Source organism: Apis dorsata, unplaced genomic scaffold (assembly GCF_000469605.1).
Source record: "Apis dorsata unplaced genomic scaffold, Apis dorsata 1.3 scaffold_370, whole genome shotgun sequence".
NCBI lineage: Eukaryota > Metazoa > Arthropoda > Insecta > Hymenoptera > Apidae > Apis > Apis dorsata.
In genome coordinates this window covers 130,558-147,815 of record NW_006263634.1, presented here as the reverse complement: position 1 = coordinate 147,815, position 17,258 = coordinate 130,558, and the positions used below count along the sequence as shown (strand labels likewise).

The following is a 17,258-nucleotide window of genomic DNA, read 5'->3' as shown; positions in this document are numbered from 1 at the left end:
TTTTTTTTTTTTTTTTTTTTTTTTTTTTTTTTTTTTTTTTTAGATGGAATATTTAAATTTTTTTTTCTTTTTTTATTATATTCATACACATGAATATAAAAATTATTTTCTATTTATTAGATGTAGTACGTTCCTAGTGTATTTCCTGTTTTCAATACTGCTTATCCCTATCATTCGCTCTAACCACTTATGGTTTCCGCGATGAAATTGTTAACTTGTCTGTCATATTATTATAAAATCGCTCTCGAAAATAAGGGGACATTTATATCATGTTCAATACAATTTGACCAACACTATTACATTTCATATGATAGAATTTCTATGCTTTTTCCTGTCATCGATGTTGTTGAAAACAATCAAGCTCGTTTTCTTGATACATTTAAAGATATCGAAATATTAAATATAATTACCCAATACATATTAAACGATTTTTTAAAAAATTTATAAAATAATATTCTTATTATCATACAAAATGCCATAAAAACATTAAATTAGTATTAAATCAAACATCTTTTTGATAAAATTCAATCAATATGTTTATAAACATATCTATGTACTATGTAATAAAAGATGATATAATAATCAATATAAAGATAACTATATTTAATTGATAAAATAATAAAATAAAAAAAGAATCACTATCGGATGAATTAATATCTTAATTTATTTTAATTGAGAACATTGATCATTGCAGAACATATTTTTGTTCTTTTTTTATTTAATTTATTTTTTGTTATATATAATTTAAAATAGTATTCGCTTTTGTTATTAGTAAAATTATATAAATTATAAACTATTACACACAATTCCTCACCCAATGACATTTTTATCTCAATGATAAATAGTTACGATATTTCTTTTAACGTGTTCTAAAAACTGCATAATAAATTCATTTCTGGTATATTAATGATATATATATTTTTTGTGAATAAGTGAATAAATATATATTGTTCAAACAAAATTATTATAAATATCTTAGATAAAATATCATATAACGAGACATATGATTAACATTTATAAAATAAGATGCGTTTTGTGACTCGTTTTTATGGATTATTATTTACAGTGCAAAACATATTATATTTCCTTTTCAACAAGAAGTGTAATTTTCATGATGGATTATATTTCAAAGCATTCTCGTTAAATATCTACGATTATTGTTTAATGAAAAATATAATTCTACAATTAAAAAAATCTCTGATGCACCTGTAATCGCAAATAAGATAAGACTGTTGCATTTTTATATGTAAATATTTTTTTTCGCTTCTTATGAAAATATGCGTATCAGTTAAATACTGTTTCTTCAACTTTCTTGAAGAAAGCTTTTTTACAATTAATTTATTTCAATAATTTTATTAAGAAATATATAATAAAATAATATAATAAATAATATAATAAAAATATAATAAATATAATAAATGTTAATAAAATAATATAATAAATTAAATAGAATAAAAACTAAATTGATGATTTTTTTTCAACATATTAATTCAACATATTTATGATTAAATGATGAAAGAAAGTATATATTAATTATAAAATTATTTTACATATTTTAGAGAATTGAAAATTGGATTATAAAAATCCAATTTGGATCATTATAAATCCTATGCTTGTGCAACTAGTTAGAATAGAATGTTAGCTGCTAGATTTACATGAGACCGTTGAAACTATCTCGAAGAAATCTACTTTAGAAAGTACGCTGACTCGTTTTTTTCATTCAGTTCCTTTGTTCATGTTGTCTGATTGCTACTCATGAACTCGTTTCTTCTTATACTTTTGTTCCTGGTCGTTCATAGCCTAGGAAGCAGCCGAAAAAGAACAAATGATTTTACGAAAATCATATATATTAATTAAGAATGTCGTTGATTTAGAAATAGCTCATTTATTCACGAATGAACGCGCATGGTTTATCAATTTTCTCTCAATAGTTATATAATATTGCTTTTTAAGAAGAAAATAATTTGACATCAAATTAAAGTATTGTCTGTTTTTTTTTAAATGAATTAATGAATAATGAAATTTCAGATATAATATAATTGGTAATATGGAATATATAATGACAGTTTTATCGATATAAATGTTTGACGTTTTAGGTATATCGATTGTATCGCGTAATGCGGTAAATATTCTCACTATAAAGTCGAGTTTAGCACTCAAGCAACAGGTGTTCTTTTCACGTGGAATTCTGTTTCACTTTGAATCAATTTATGATGATAAAAAAAGTTTACCGTTAAAAATTCATCATTTCCATTTTCTTTTCAATCAGTTTATTACTATTTGAATGATAATTCGATAGATATCTTTACTGCATATATCAAAATGTAGAAATTGCGACGTGCTTTATTCTCAATATTAATTATTTCAACCTTCAATTTAATGATATATTACATTTTCGAATATATAAAAAAAATGGTCTTTTTGATAATAGTAGTTTTTTTTGTAATGTGAAAAAGGTAATAATTATTTTATCTTTTCGTGATTACAATGATTTTCAAAATATATATATATATGTTATTTATAAAGCGAAATATTAACAATTTTAAAATATTTTCAAAAAATTATTACTATTCTGCCGTTATTAAACAAATTATTCATATCATGCAAAAATTTTTTGTTTAGTTTGAAAATTTTGCATTCTTTTCATTTTTATTTACAGATGTCCCATAACCATATGGCGCATATGATGAATGCAACGAATGGGCATTCAGCACATGGTATTCACGCATCTCATCAAGCTATAGATCATTTAAATATGCATGGAAATATGCATAATTCTATGGACCATGCTAATATGGATCATGGAAGTCATCTTACTTCTGATACGAACTCATGTGCCAGTATGGGAATGCACGGTATGTCAACGGTACGTATCATCAAAGTTAAAATTCTGAAGTTGATTATGATACAATAATTATGTTTATAGATGTGGTTCCATGGAGGATACTGTGAACACGTATTATTCGAATCGTGGAAAATCACATCAATCAGTGGCCTTATAGGATCTATGGTCGGTATTATGATCATGGCTGCACTTTACGAAGGTTTGAAATATTACCGAGAATATTTGTTTTGGAAAATGTATAATTCTCTTCAATATAGAAGTGTCACGATGCCCCAAGAAAAAAATGTCGTAGCCGAGGATAACAGGGTTGTTCAGTAAGTATGATGTATTACTTTTAATTATAATTAAACATTTTTGAAAATTTATAATTATAATAAATGATAATTCAATGCTTTATATTTGAATATACAAGGAGTTATTCTATTTGATTTTATTTTTTTAGTATGGTTGGAGAAGTAATACACAAACAACCGTAAGTAAATGAGGAATGAATTTTTTTTGGTTTTGAGGTTGCTTCTTTGTGAAAGTGCATTTTGTTTTTTCTAGTTTTTTGTACAGAGGGATATATGAATTAAAAAAGTTATAATTTTTCTTCTAATATTGACTTATGATTTCATTTCAACTATATGTTAAATATTTAGCATGATAAATTAATAATATTATACATATTTTTTTGATATTTAAAAATTAATCCATTTCATATAAATTTGTGCAGGCCCACAATGTTATCATGGATGCACACGTTTCAAACGTGCTTACACATTGTGCAAATCGTGCTGTCATATTTCCTTATGCTGATCTTCATGACTTACAATGTCTGGTTATGTTTTGCTGTAGTACTTGGTGCAGCAATTGGTTACTTTTTATTTGGGTGGAAAAAATCTGTTATCGTGGATGTTACAGAACATTGTCATTAGTTATTTATGTATTTAAAATACATTGTGTTTTTACAACAAAAATGTACATCAATGTACATTACTGAAAAGTTCATTCTAATTGAAAGAACTTCGAAATAATTACATGTAGTATATGTGTGCAGGAAATATAATTATTCTAAATTCGTATTTACAGAAATATATAAAGAAAATTGTCTCAATTTAAATTTATTCTTATGCATAATTATTTTATGCATACAGAATGCAATTTTTAGTTACTCATTAAAAAAGATAAAATGGCTAAATTATTATTGCATAAAAAATATCTATAAAATGCAAATTTGTATACAAAATATCTATAAAATGCAAATACTGGAAGATTAAATCTTTGATCTAGATAGCTATAGCGCACTTAATTTGTAAATATTGTTAAAAAGTTTAAATGAAAAGTATCATAAGATATGTGCACACTTTTTTCCAAACTTTTATATGATAACCTTTAATTTTTTATTATAATATATTTTATAAATATCTTCTCCTTGATTAACCTTTTAATGTTTGAAAAAAAGTGTGCTGTGATGTCTTGAATATTGCATACATAATGTATTGTTATTATATAACGTTATCAACGATTGTATTATTTAAAATTAATCTATAAACTACTGTTATTTGTAAAATATAAGAAATTATCACATAAAATATAAAAAAAAAAAAACATTTCCAGTATATTTTATCACTTTTAAACAAGCACGAAATTTTTTTCTAAAAGATCGATTTTTGAGATTATAAAATTTATAAAATATAGATATAAATTAAGATCTACAATAAAAATACATGATAAAACTATTAACTGCCACTTAGTAAATATAAAATAAATATAATATATAAATAATATTGTACAATACATGCAATATATATTGTACAGATATTTTTATAAAATTATTGATGAATATAGTATTGATGATCTAAAATGTATTCCATTAATAGAACTGATCTTGAATATTACAAATTGATGAAATATCATTTTGATATGGTTAAATTTTATATATAGTGTGCACTTGAACCAACAGATTATTGAATAAGAAATCAGAAATTTATATATCCCACAGCTATACAAAAAGCACCAGCATGCATGTCACATTTATAATTAATGCAAGCCTTTTTATTAAAAATAATCCTTAAAAATTATGATGTTATATATTATTTATTTTGTGTATGTAAAGCATCACTAAAGTATTAGGTAGCTTTTAAATAAGTTACAGTGCTTTAGAAATGCGTTCATACCTTTTATACGTACAAGGTTGTACAAAAAGCTTTATTTGATGTGTCTATAATACTATTCATTTTGTAGGAAAATCTTTAAACATCGACTGCAGAGCATTCCAAGAGCAGCAGAGTATGTTTTATAATATAGATATTTCAAAATCATATATATAAAGATGATTCAGAAGATTTTGTCATAAATATATATTACTACCACTGCTCTTAGTTTGTGCTGCAAAGATAAGGCAAATTTAGATTACAAAGCTAAATTACATTTTATATCTATTCCTTATTTATAAAGCAGTTGATGATCGTGATTATTACTATTATTATTTTATCACAAGCCAATGGTGTACGAAATACTTAAAATACTGTTTGTAGCTCGCGAACTGCACAAAGCGTGATACGAGTAGGACGTTCAATTTGACCTTACAGTTTACAGTTGTATTCTGGAAATATTAACCATAAAATATTACTTTTTTCCGCGTAAATATAGTTTTAATTTGCATATTTTAACGAAACTGAAAAATATTTGTAAAAACAAATAAAATCGTATGAATTTAATTTATAAAAATATAAATATGTTCATTGGCAACAGAAGAAACACATAATGAGCAACAAATAAAAAAATACTTTTATCGTTAAAATTCACCTTATTACGAGGAAAGTATTGCAGATGGGCAAGAAATCTCTTCAAATAATTTTGTTAGACCTAGAAGAAAAAGTATGTTACCAGCAAAATTGGTACTGTAATGATATTAAATAGTTTCATCTTCATTGTCAATTCATGATCATATAATCATGTATTTGAATATTCCAAATATTTTGTAATTATGTTGCCAATGGTCTTGATTTAATTTTAAAGGATTAAGTTCAAATTATTTAAACAGAAATAAGTATTATTTAGGTCAATGAAAACAATAAAATTCATATATAATGTAATGTCCTTATATATCCTAAATACAGTAATCATTGTTTATAAGTGTTGGTACATTTCGCATATAGTATACTCCTTCCACATATAAACAAATTTTATATGTTTATTCCAGAACCTCCATTTATGCACCACAAAAATTATTCATTTCAATTAGATTATGATTGTGAATCTTCAGAAATGTTTCATGCATTATGTTATGAAAACATAAAAAATATTTAAAATCTTATATCTGTAACCTACTCAGCACCAGACACAGGCATACAACAACTTGAACGATGAGGAGATTGTTGTTTGGAAAGATCAACAGTATCTTCTACTAATGGTCTTTCTAATCTAGCTTCAAGTTGTGCCCAAGCAGCAACAGCTGCACCAAATGCTGCTTCAACATTGGTTGCATCTTTTGCAGATGTTTCTACTAGAGGAGGATCTCCATTTTCTGCACACCAAGCTTGAGCTTCTTCTGTGGAAACTTGTTTCTCAGAATCTGGAACATCCACCTATAAAAATTATTTTCATAAATATTATTAGTATTATTTTTTTCTTCCTTTATCAGAATTCCTGCTTACTTTATTTCCAACAACTATAAATGGAAATGTTGATCCTTCTTGAACATCAGCATAATAAAGAAATTCAGATCTCCAAAGTGCTAAATTTTTAAAGCTTGTTCTATCATCCACAGCATAAGTTAAAAGGCAAATATCAGAGCCTCTATAAAATGGAGTTCTAAGAGTCTTAAATCTTTCTTGTCCAGCTGTATCCCATATTTGCAATGTATATGCTTCTCCATTAATTTCAATATCCTTGTTTAGAAATTCTACTCCAATTGTATGAAAACTATGTTCATCAAAGTGATTTGATACAAATCTATTCATAAGACAGGATTTTCCAACACCACCATCACCCAAAATTACCACTTTTAAAAGTGTGGATCTTTGGGAATTACGATTTTGTAGATTACCACCTCTAAGTGTACCTACTATAGCTGAATTGTTTCCTGACATCTTTTATTTTTTTTTTTTTTTATTATTTTAAAATAACAAAGAAACTATATATTGAAAAATATGATATATATTTATATTCTTCATATATATAATTATTTTCAATACCAAATATATAAATTCTTCATTCGTAAAACATCGAATGTATTGGAGATCTTTTGTCAATGTAGTAATCAGCTGATTCTGATATTAAATAAGACAATCCACTTTTTTTATATTATATACATTTTAAGCCAACAGCATATGCTCACTCGGGGTTTATAACTTTATATAATTCACACAATAAACAATTATATTATTTAAAACGCTTTAGTATTGTAATTTTCGTTTCGCGATAAAGCATAACCTTTTCATTTTATAGTGATGTTAATAGAACTTTAATATCAATTTAAATAGGATTCATATTATTTTAACGAATGAAATTGTAATTTTCAATTTCACAAGAGCCATGTACCTTATCTTCTTTGATGTTAACTTAATTATTCGAGCAAAGTCGCAATACCTTGAAAAGATGCCTTTTGGTACTGACTCATAGCCATCACCGAATAAAATTGCAATTTTCTCAAATAAATATATATCTTATGTTCACTCCAAAACATTTGGCAATAATAAAAATCATGAACAATTTTCAATGTTGAAGAGCTAAAAAGTATTATTGCTTCTGAACATTTTTCTTGCGCGCAAAGTATTTGACACTTTGCAGACGACAAAAGAAACGCCCATGTTGGATATTAAACATATAGGATGAATATGGCTACCAGAAATTATAAATAATGTTAATCCTATGCATATACTTATATATCACGATATTATACTTATATATCAACTAACAATAAATTATATAAGAACTAATAATAAATAAAATAATAATAGTTGCATGTGTATTATTATAATTTATGCCAAGAATTAATATATATAATCTTGATTCTATTAATATATGTGTGATGATTAAAATGTTTTAAAACTACTAGTATATCACAATTAAATATTTTCTTTTTTTAACTAAACACTAATTAAATTAAAACTATTTCAATTTTAATTTAATAAACTAAATAATATTGTAATATTATTCAATATAATAATATCGACAAATGTTACTAAAATAAAAAAAAATAAAATTCATAGATTATTATATAAAAATTATTGTATATTGTAATTATAAAAATCTTATAATTGATATAAAAATATATATATAATTTTTCCATTTTTAGATATTATAATTTAAATTATGTTTATCATATGACCAATAGGTGGTACTACAGTGCTTGAAAAATGCTTTCTTATGCATAGATGTCGTTTTACAAGAAATGTTGGTGTTTTAATAGAAGTTGAAATTTTACGTAAAAGTTAAAAAAAAGTGAAAGAAAGTATAAAAAAAAGTATTATTTTCATATTTTTTCGGTAATTTTTATAATTATATAAATAAACATTAAAATTTTATTACATTGAACAAGTTTGAACAAAGTTTGAAATTGTAAAAACATTTTTACTTAGTTTTAAACATATATTATACATCGTCTTTCATAAATTTTTTTATACTTTTTATTCATTTAATATAATATTTCAGATGATATAATATTTGTGGAAAATGGCAAATCCTCCTCCAAATGTTGGCCAATCTTATTTTTGGGGTTCAGGAGTTTCTCAACCACAAAATATGGGATATTATTCTGTACCACCCCCAAATTTTCCACCTCCAAACTTCAGACAACCACCACCTTCTTATAACATGCCAGTTTCTACATTGTCTGAAAATAAAACTGGAAATTATGCTTCTTCGTATCATTCCATGGGAACATGCTATCAAAATGAAATTTCAAATGCTTATCATGATGTTTCTTATCAAACTCAAACAGAATTGCAATGTAACAATCAAAATTATAATTTATCTAACTATTCTCAATCAATAAGTGGAAATTTTAATACAAATTGGGATGAAAGGAATATATATCATAATAATGATAATACACAATGGAAATCAAATAATTATTCTTCAGATTGGAATAAATCACAAAATACAAAGGAATCTTGGTATGAAACAAATAAAATAGAAGATGATAGAAAATGTATGTATGCAAAGTTTAATAGTTCCCCCAAAAATAGAAGATTTGAATGGAGATATAGAGAAAAAGAAGTTTCTAATAATTATTCAATTAATAAAAGACGTTCTAGAAGTCCTGAAAATAGATCAAGAGAAAGTAGATCAAGTAGATCACCATATAGATCAAGACATGATTATCAAAGAGATAAATATTCAAAATATGTTAAAAATAGATCGATTTCTAGAGAACGTTTACATTATGAAGAAGATTCTGATAGAAGATCATCATATAGAAGAAATAATTCATATGTATCACACTCTCAAAGATCTTATACAAATTATAGAAGTAGGAAAAGATCAAGATCTCAAGAATCTTATTCATCTAGAACTATTAGTCCTAATAATAATCCTGTCATTAATAGGGATAGAACTGAAAGAGAATTACTTCTAGAAAAATATAGGTAATATATATTTTTTAAATTTATGTATATATATAAATATTTAGATTCAATTCTTTTTATTTTACATTTCAAGACAAGATTATTGTGCAACAAGCAAAGATATGGAAAGAAAAATGGATGAATTATCTGCAATGGGACCTGAAGGCATCATGGAAAATGCTAGAAAAGTATGGACACGTACTGCACCAGCAGATTTGTATTATACTAGAGATGAAAATAATCCAAAAATAATGAGAGGTACACAGAAATTACATGAGTTATGTGAATTATTTAAAAAAATATTATTAGATAGAGCTGCAGCTGCAAGAGCTTTACAGGTATATTTCTCTTAATATGATAAAAAAAATTTGTGTACATATTTAAAAATATTTTCATTTTTTTGTTATGTAGCCTCCTTATGAACCACCACCAAGAAAAACTAGAGCTCGTTTATGCAAACATAAATCTGAAGCTTGTAGTAGTTCTTCTTCTGATAGTGATAGTTCAATGGATGAAGATGATAGAACAATGGAAGAATTAATGGCAAAAAAACAACATCCACAAAGATTACATCCTGAAATGTGGTTTAATGATCCTGGAGAAGTAAGTATTTATCCTAAATAATTTGATAATATTATAAGCTAAATTAAAATAAAATATTCATTATTATAGATGAATGATGGACCATTGTGTAGGTGTAGTGCAAAATCAAGAAGATCTGGTATTAGGCATGGAATTTATGCTGGAGAAGGTGCAATAAATAAATGCGATTTAAATTCCAATAATGCTGATAAATTATATCATTATCGAATAACAATTAGTCCTCCAACAAATTTTCTTACCAAAACACCGACAATTATTAAGCACGATGAACATGAATTTATATTTGAAGGATTTTCGATGCTTTCACATTTTCCTCTCGTAAAATTGCCAACTTGTAAAGTCATAAGATTTAACATTGAATATACAATTCTTTATATAGATGAAAAGTTGCCCGAAAATTTTATCATTCGAGAATTAGATTTTTTTCGTAAGTATTATTTTATTATATATAAGTATTATTTATTATATATATTTATTATTATTTATTATATATATATTTAATGTTTTTTAATTTTACAAAAAATTATTCTTTTCAGAAACTTATTTATTCAAGGAAGTATTGGAACTTATAGATTTTGATTTACAAGCCGCGCAAAATAAATCTGGTTGTGGGCAATTTCATTTTATGCCAAGATTTGTGCGAGATTTAGCCGATAATGGACAAGAAATATTATCTATGAATGAGGTTTTAAATTATTTAATAAAAAGTAGTAAATTATTAATAGATCCAGATGATCTGCCTAGATTGGTAGAAATGCCACAATATAAATGGCAAAATTTTGCTGATGAAGTAAAGGGTATGATTGTTACATTTCCTGGAAAAAAACCATGCAGTGTCCGTGTAGATCAATTAGATAGAAATCAAACTGATCAACCACCTGGTGTAATTGCCTATCCTGAAATTGTACATTTTGGAATTAGACCACCACAACTTAGTTATGCAGGAAATGCAGAGTAAATATTTTTTTAAATATTATTTATGAAATTATTTTTTTTAATAAAAAACAATTTTTTATTATTATTTAAATTATTTTTATTTATTTCAGTTATCAAAAAGCATGGAGAGATTATGTAAAATTTCGCCATTTATTAGCTAACATGCCAAAACCATCATTTGAAGATAAAAGAAAATTAGAAGCAAAAGAGAATAAACTCCAAGAATTAAGAACTCAAAGTAAAATGAAACGCGATGTTACCGTAGATGTTAGTTCTGAAGGATTTTATAGAACTGGAATAATGTGCGATATAGTACAACATGCAATGTTAATTCCTGTACTTGTTTGTCATTTAAGATTTCATAAATCTTTAGATAACTTAGAACGTACTTTAGGCTATGAATTTAAAAATAGATATCTTCTTCAATTAGCATTGACACATCCTAGTTATCGTGAAAATTTTGGTACAAATCCTGATCATGCAAGGAATTCTTTGACTAATTGTGGAATAAGACAACCTGAATATGGTGATCGTCGAATACATTACATGAATACTCGTAAACGTGGTATTAACACATTAATTAATATAATGTCAAGATTCGGTGCAAGAACCGAAACGGAGTCTTCGATAGCGCATAATGAAAGATTGGAGTTTTTAGGCGATGCAGTCGTTGAATTTCTTACATCAATTCATTTATTTCATATGTTTCCTGATTTAGAAGAAGGCGGTTTGGCTACTTATAGAGCAGCAATTGTTCAAAATCAACATCTTGCTGTATTAGCAAAAAAGTTAAATTTAGAAGAATATATGCTCTATGCACATGGAAGTGATCTTTGTCACGATTTAGAATTACGTCATGCAATGGCAAATTGTTTTGAAGCGTTAATGGGTTCATTATTTCTTGATGGAGGTATAGAAGTTGCAGATAGAGTATTTGGTGAAACATTGTTTAAAGATGAAGAAGATCTTGCAAAGGTTTGGGTAAATTATCCAAAACATCCTTTACAAGAACAGGAACCAACAGGTGACAGACAATGGATACCAAGTTTTGAATTATTGCAAGTAAGATATCTATATAAATATACATATATTTTATATTTTATGTATTAATAATATTTCTTATTATAGAAACTAACGAAATTTGAAGAATCTATTGGCATTGAATTTACCCATATTCGACTTTTGGCTAGAGCATTTACCGATCGTAGTATAGGATATACGAACTTAACGTTGGGTTCCAATCAACGTTTAGAATTTTTAGGAGATACCGTGCTACAACTTATAGTTTCCGAATATTTATACAAATACTTTCCGGAACATCATGAAGGACATTTATCTGTAAGTAGTATCATAATTTTTTTTGTCAACATGAAAAAATTCATTTTTATATTTTATAGTTATTACGGAGTTCTCTTGTAAATAATAAAACTCAAGCTGTTGTATGTGACGATTTGGGAATGACGCAATATGCACTTTATGGCAATCCAAAAGCCGAATTAAAAACAAAAGATAGAGCAGACTTATTGGAAGCATTTTTAGGAGCTCTTTATGTTGATAAAGGCTTGGAATATTGTCGTGTTTTTTGCGATGTATGTTTCTTTCCACGTTTACAGGACTTTATTATGAATCAAGATTGGAATGATCCAAAAAGTAAATTGCAACAATGTTGTTTGACATTAAGAACAATGGATGGTGGAGAGCCTGATATTCCTGTATATAAGTAAGTTCAGATCACATAAATTCATTATATATAAATATAGATATGTATAAGTTATATTATATAATATATAAATTGATTTAATTTTCTATTTAGAGTAATTGAATGTAAAGGACCAACAAATACAAGAGTTTATACAGTTGCTGTATATTTTCAAGGAAAACGATTAGCAAAAGCATCAGGTCATAGTATTCAAGAAGCAGAGATGAATTCAGCAAAAGAAGCTTTAGAAAAATCTCAAGGTAAGTCAAATATTTAAAAAATCAGAAATAATATAATTTTAATATTACTTTAATATTATTTTACAGATTTATTTCCACAATTAGATCATCAAAAACGTGTAATAGCAAAAAGTATGAAAATGCAACAATGGCCAAATAAAAATAAAACAAGAGGAAGGTCCATGAAACCTACAGATAGACACGATGATTCTGATTCTAGTCAACGATCTAAAAGAAGTCGTAGCGAACTATAAATTACGATTAAAATTAATTCATTAGAATTGATTGAAAGATTATTTTATATTTAATAATTGTTAGTGACTCTAGTATTTTAATGAGTATAAAAAAAATCTTTAATAATTATATTAAAGTATATAATAGTATTATACAAAAAATAATAAATATATTTATTATATTTAATAGAATTATTTTTCTCATATCTAAGATATAGCTCATATCTAAGATATAGCTTCTTCAGAATAATTAATAGGCTTTAATACAGCATTTTCCTGATATAATATATGTTCATTTTTATCTATGATTTTTTGACACATTTGCATATTATGCATAATTTCTTTTAAATTCCAATATTTTGATAATAATGCTTGTTGTATATTAAACAAACCATCTTGTATACATAATATTTGAGTACAAGTAGCATTAGAACGAAGTTGTATTCCTAATTCATGAATTATAGTTTTCAGATACAAATCATATTCATTTGTACAAACAATTTCTGCAAAAATTATAAAATAAGAATATAGGATATGATATTTTTATCAATTTTTTTCATTAATTTAAAAATTTATTTTATGAAATATATTTACCTAATGTAAATTCTGGAGGTGAAAAATCTATACATTTAATTGTATATATTATAGGAATATTACTATTTGCTGGTCTAATTGGACCTTGAACTGCTAATTCATATGCAGTTTGACTTTGAAGATCTACTCCACATAATCTATAAATATAAAAAAATTTAATGTTATATATAATTTAATATTATATCATATATAATTATTTAATTATGTAAGTATGTTAAATTTTCACATACTCAAACATTTTTTTTTGATGAGAAGATTGCATTGAACTACATAACTTATCAATGTGACCACGTTTTATATGTGTATACTTAGATTTTTCTATTATTTTTCCAGTATGAAAGTAATTATCTGTTGCTTGTCCAAATAATCCTTTTATCTTATAAAATCTTATGCACATATATTCTTTGATTTTTTGTATCAATTTATTACCCTTATTAATTCCACAAACTAAAACACCAGATACATCTTGATTCATTTTTTTTGTTGCTGCTAATTTAAAATCATTTGGTTGATAACGAGGACCTATTACTAATGGATTGTCTGCAAAACTTTTTCGAATAATAACTTTCATATCTTTATTTGTATCACCCTCTATAGCTACATATTTTCTTTGAGGTCGTACATACATGTCATTAAGATCTGAAAGCAACAAATTATATAAATTTTATCAATAAAGAGGTTTGTTCATATATATAAAAGATATATTACAACCTTTGCATAAATTATCAATCAATGTCTGTCTCGTTGTATTGAAATATATATGAGGAGATTTATAAATAACAAATATTCCATTTAATGCCTTATATACTAATCTTGCATCATTTACATATTTGTAAACCGACATATTAAATATTCTATCGAATATAATAATACACTGTAATAATATAAACTTCGTTTATAACAACAATTTTTGATTAATTTTTAATTTTTATAAAATACACTATAAGATATAAGGTTATATATTGATATAAATATAAATTGTATTTTTTATTTCTTTTAGTTATTTTTGTGATATTTTATATTTAAAATATTTAAACATATTTTCTATATAATTCACAAATGATCAATCTTTTGATAAAAATCATTTGATCTATATAATTTCTCGATTTATTAATTTTTATAAAATACACTATAGATATGAGATATAAGGTTACATTGATATAAATATGAATTATATTTTTTATTTCTTTTATTTAGTTCGTGAAATTTTATATTTAAAATTTAAACATATTTTCTATATAATCAATTTTTTGATAAAAATCATTTGATTTGTATAATTTTTGTCTTTTTTAATCTTTACAGAGCTGTCCTCTAACGGCAAAAATAAGAAAAAGTCAGCCATATTTGTACAAGAAGGACATCTATTATAGTTTTATAAATGGCTGAAAGTTTAAAGAATTTTGGAAGTGTAGTGTTTAACAACCGGCATATAATTTTTAAAGGTATGTAAAAACTAAATAACAATATTTGTATCTATTGTGATATAATATTAAAAAAATAATTAATTTCTTATTTTCAAAGATAATTTTCATATAATTTGCATTGATAGAACGTAGACATTAAATTAACTGATAGGTTATTGCATTTATTTTTTCAGCGATATTCTCAAATACTAAACAATTTGTCACGATGTCTGAATCATTAAATAAAGTACCCGATGTGGATATTGATGGCCATGGAAGATTTAAATATATCTTAATCAACGTTTTTGACGAAGCTAATAACGTTAGCAAATCTATTGTCAGAGGTTATGCTAGAGCTCAATGGCATAGTGAGTAATCATGTCAAACTTTTTATTTAATTTTTATATATTTTTACATTAAAACAATTATTTTGGTTTAAAATATTACATAAAATAATCTTATGATATATTTTTTTTTATAAGAAAATAATTAAATGCATGCTTATCTTAAACAAAAATTTTATTTAATAGTATTTAAAATTATTTAGTAGGTTTATAAGATTTTGAGGTTTATAGGCTAGATTTTCACATATATTCTTGTACAATTATATTTATATAATTTATTATTTACATTAATAATGATGTAGTCTGTACAGCTTTACATATATATGTATATATAAATATACATATCTGTACATTTACATTAAAATTCATAAATTAGGCATTAATTACTTACATGCCTTTAAATTAAATTATATTATCAAGGTACAATGACTCTTGTAGTATTTATTTAATTATATAGAACATTTATTTCACAATGAATAAGAAGCTTTACAATACGAAACATTTTTTGCCTAAAAAAATAGATTTGAGATATTTTTTATAGATTGACTTTTTGTGATTGGTATCACACGCGTAGATGAATCAATTTTACAATGTGTCATTCAATAATTATATTGTTTAATAATTATCAGTTTGCATATAATGCATATAATGAAAGGGCAGTACGATTTCATTTATAAGAATAGCTCAGATAGGAACTGCACAAATAGTAATTTATTCTCAATGATGAAAATCGTCTCTAAATTGATTTTTATATATATAATATTTCAAATTTGATAATCCAAAATTATTAAATTATACTCATGTTTTATCGTTATATCACAAATAATAAATTGTAGAATTGTAGAATAAAGAATGAAATAACTTTTTTATTTTTTTTCTATAATAAAAGCAAAAAAAAAATTATATTTCAAATTTTGGATTTCAAATTTAAACTTCAATATATACTTTTGACATCTGAAGTACACAATTCTTAAAAATTTCAATCAATTATATATGGAGAGGCGATTTTCTTTTCAATAGAAAAGAAACATTATGGTCAAAGTCATGTTTCTTTTCTTTTTACGTTACTAAGAGGCTCTTCTGAAACAACACCAAGCTCTTTGTATACTGAAACCCAATTTACAGTTCTTGTGATTGGAATTCTTCACGGTTCTTGCACCATTATTATTCTTCACCGATGATCGCGATGATACATCGGTCGTTTGCACCTGCTCTCAGGTGCTGTCGCTTTCCTCGTAGTGTTCTATCAGATCCACGTCAATATCTTTCGTCTCTTTCAATTTCTCTTTAATCGGTTCCAATTTGCTTCCTTTGTATTTGTGCCCATTGTTATCCTCCTGTCTCTCAATATTTTCCATCTTTTCCTCGTTCATTTTCGCTACAATTTTTGCCTCTCTGGTAGGAGATGGAAAGCCTACTAAATCCGGATCAGTATTGCTATGCATTAACGTGAATGGTAGTTTAAGCGATACATCCCCACCCATTGTTGAGATTAATAGCTTGACCTGTGAGGATAAAAGGATAAATAGAAGCAAATATAATTAATTTGAGTCGAGAATTAATTAGCATTATTAATTTTACATTTATTACAATTATTAATTATTTAAACATTTTTTCAATGTACTTTCTTTAATAATCTATTTTGAATATATAAAAGAAAATTTTACGAATATTTTATATATTTAATAAGCATTCTTCATGTTTTAATTAATTAGATTCAAACTTTGAAATTTACACGAATTTTTCCCGAATATAATAAAATAGTAAAATCTTTTTCTACAATCCTTTTTCCTAATTTGGAAAAATCC

At 25.2% G+C, this 17,258-nt stretch overlaps 6 protein-coding genes across 12 annotated transcripts in view; 3 read left to right on the top strand and 3 right to left on the bottom strand.

The window, feature by feature from the left end:
• LOC102676608 (high affinity copper uptake protein 1) overlaps positions 1 to 4,434 on the top strand; it is a 5,748-nt gene extending 1,314 nt beyond the window's left edge. The window contains exons 1-5 of one of the 4 annotated variants that reach the window (XM_031511948.1): positions 2,097 to 2,456; positions 2,660 to 2,866; positions 2,927 to 3,159; positions 3,288 to 3,317; positions 3,561 to 3,906. In XM_031511948.1, coding sequence (XP_031367808.1) covers positions 2,660 to 2,866; positions 2,927 to 3,159; positions 3,288 to 3,317; positions 3,561 to 3,762 — 672 coding nt within the window. In that variant the 5' untranslated portion in view covers positions 2,097 to 2,456 and the 3' untranslated portion in view covers positions 3,763 to 3,906. Of the gene's footprint in view, positions 1 to 2,096; positions 2,457 to 2,659; positions 2,867 to 2,926; positions 3,160 to 3,287; positions 3,318 to 3,560 lie in introns of those variants that run through there. The other 3 variants (XM_006618696.2, XM_031511949.1, XM_006618697.2) reach the window with 3 other exon arrangements.
• LOC102676924 (ras-related protein Rab-9A) lies at positions 1,779 to 7,666 on the bottom strand. Of its 3 annotated transcripts, XM_006618700.2 has the most exons (4): positions 6,487 to 7,666; positions 6,161 to 6,417; positions 5,636 to 5,695; positions 4,906 to 5,432 (listed from the first exon to the last, which is right to left on the bottom strand). In XM_006618700.2, the coding sequence occupies exons 1-3, from the start codon at positions 6,919 to 6,921 to the stop codon at positions 5,677 to 5,679; spliced, it is 711 nt and encodes a 236-aa protein (XP_006618763.1). In that variant the 5' UTR covers positions 6,922 to 7,666; the 3' UTR covers positions 4,906 to 5,432; positions 5,636 to 5,676. The 3 variants fall into 3 exon arrangements, with proteins under 3 accessions (XP_006618764.1, XP_006618763.1, XP_006618762.1); XM_006618701.2 differs by lacking the exons at positions 4,906 to 5,432; positions 5,636 to 5,695 and adding an exon at positions 1,779 to 1,800; XM_006618699.2 differs by having other exon boundaries at positions 4,906 to 5,695.
• A 489-nt stretch (positions 7,667 to 8,155) lies between these two features.
• On the top strand, positions 8,156 to 13,294 carry LOC102677348 (ribonuclease 3). The gene is made up of 11 exons (XM_031511950.1): positions 8,156 to 8,297; positions 8,486 to 9,420; positions 9,494 to 9,737; positions 9,811 to 10,002; positions 10,072 to 10,429; positions 10,539 to 10,956; positions 11,049 to 12,000; positions 12,067 to 12,276; positions 12,336 to 12,658; positions 12,752 to 12,897; positions 12,964 to 13,294. Exons 2-11 carry the CDS (start codon positions 8,507 to 8,509, stop codon positions 13,128 to 13,130), a joined length of 3,924 nt encoding a protein of 1,307 aa, XP_031367810.1. The 5' UTR covers positions 8,156 to 8,297; positions 8,486 to 8,506; the 3' UTR covers positions 13,131 to 13,294.
• Positions 12,931 to 14,822, bottom strand: LOC102677575 (mitochondrial mRNA pseudouridine synthase Trub2). Its single transcript, XM_006618705.2, has 4 exons — positions 14,415 to 14,822; positions 13,934 to 14,342; positions 13,704 to 13,840; positions 12,931 to 13,612 (listed from the first exon to the last, which is right to left on the bottom strand). The coding sequence occupies exons 1-4, from the start codon at positions 14,545 to 14,547 to the stop codon at positions 13,335 to 13,337; spliced, it is 957 nt and encodes a 318-aa protein (XP_006618768.1). The 5' UTR covers positions 14,548 to 14,822; the 3' UTR covers positions 12,931 to 13,334.
• Positions 14,823 to 15,009: 187 nt separating this feature from the next.
• LOC102676473 (sex-regulated protein janus-A-like) overlaps positions 15,010 to 17,258 on the top strand; it is a 67,294-nt gene continuing 65,045 nt past the window's right edge. The window contains exons 1-2 of the mRNA XM_006618695.2: positions 15,010 to 15,145; positions 15,301 to 15,474. Coding sequence (XP_006618758.1) covers positions 15,082 to 15,145; positions 15,301 to 15,474 — 238 coding nt within the window. The 5' untranslated portion in view covers positions 15,010 to 15,081. The remainder of the gene's footprint in view (positions 15,146 to 15,300; positions 15,475 to 17,258) is intronic.
• Positions 16,585 to 17,258, bottom strand: part of LOC102676236 (phosrestin-2-like) — a 49,013-nt gene continuing 48,339 nt past the window's right edge. For both annotated transcript variants that reach the window (XM_006618693.2, XM_031511951.1), the window contains one exon: positions 16,585 to 16,955. In XM_006618693.2, the coding sequence (XP_006618756.1) occupies positions 16,665 to 16,955 (291 nt within the window). In that variant the 3' untranslated portion in view covers positions 16,585 to 16,664. The remainder of the gene's footprint in view (positions 16,956 to 17,258) is intronic.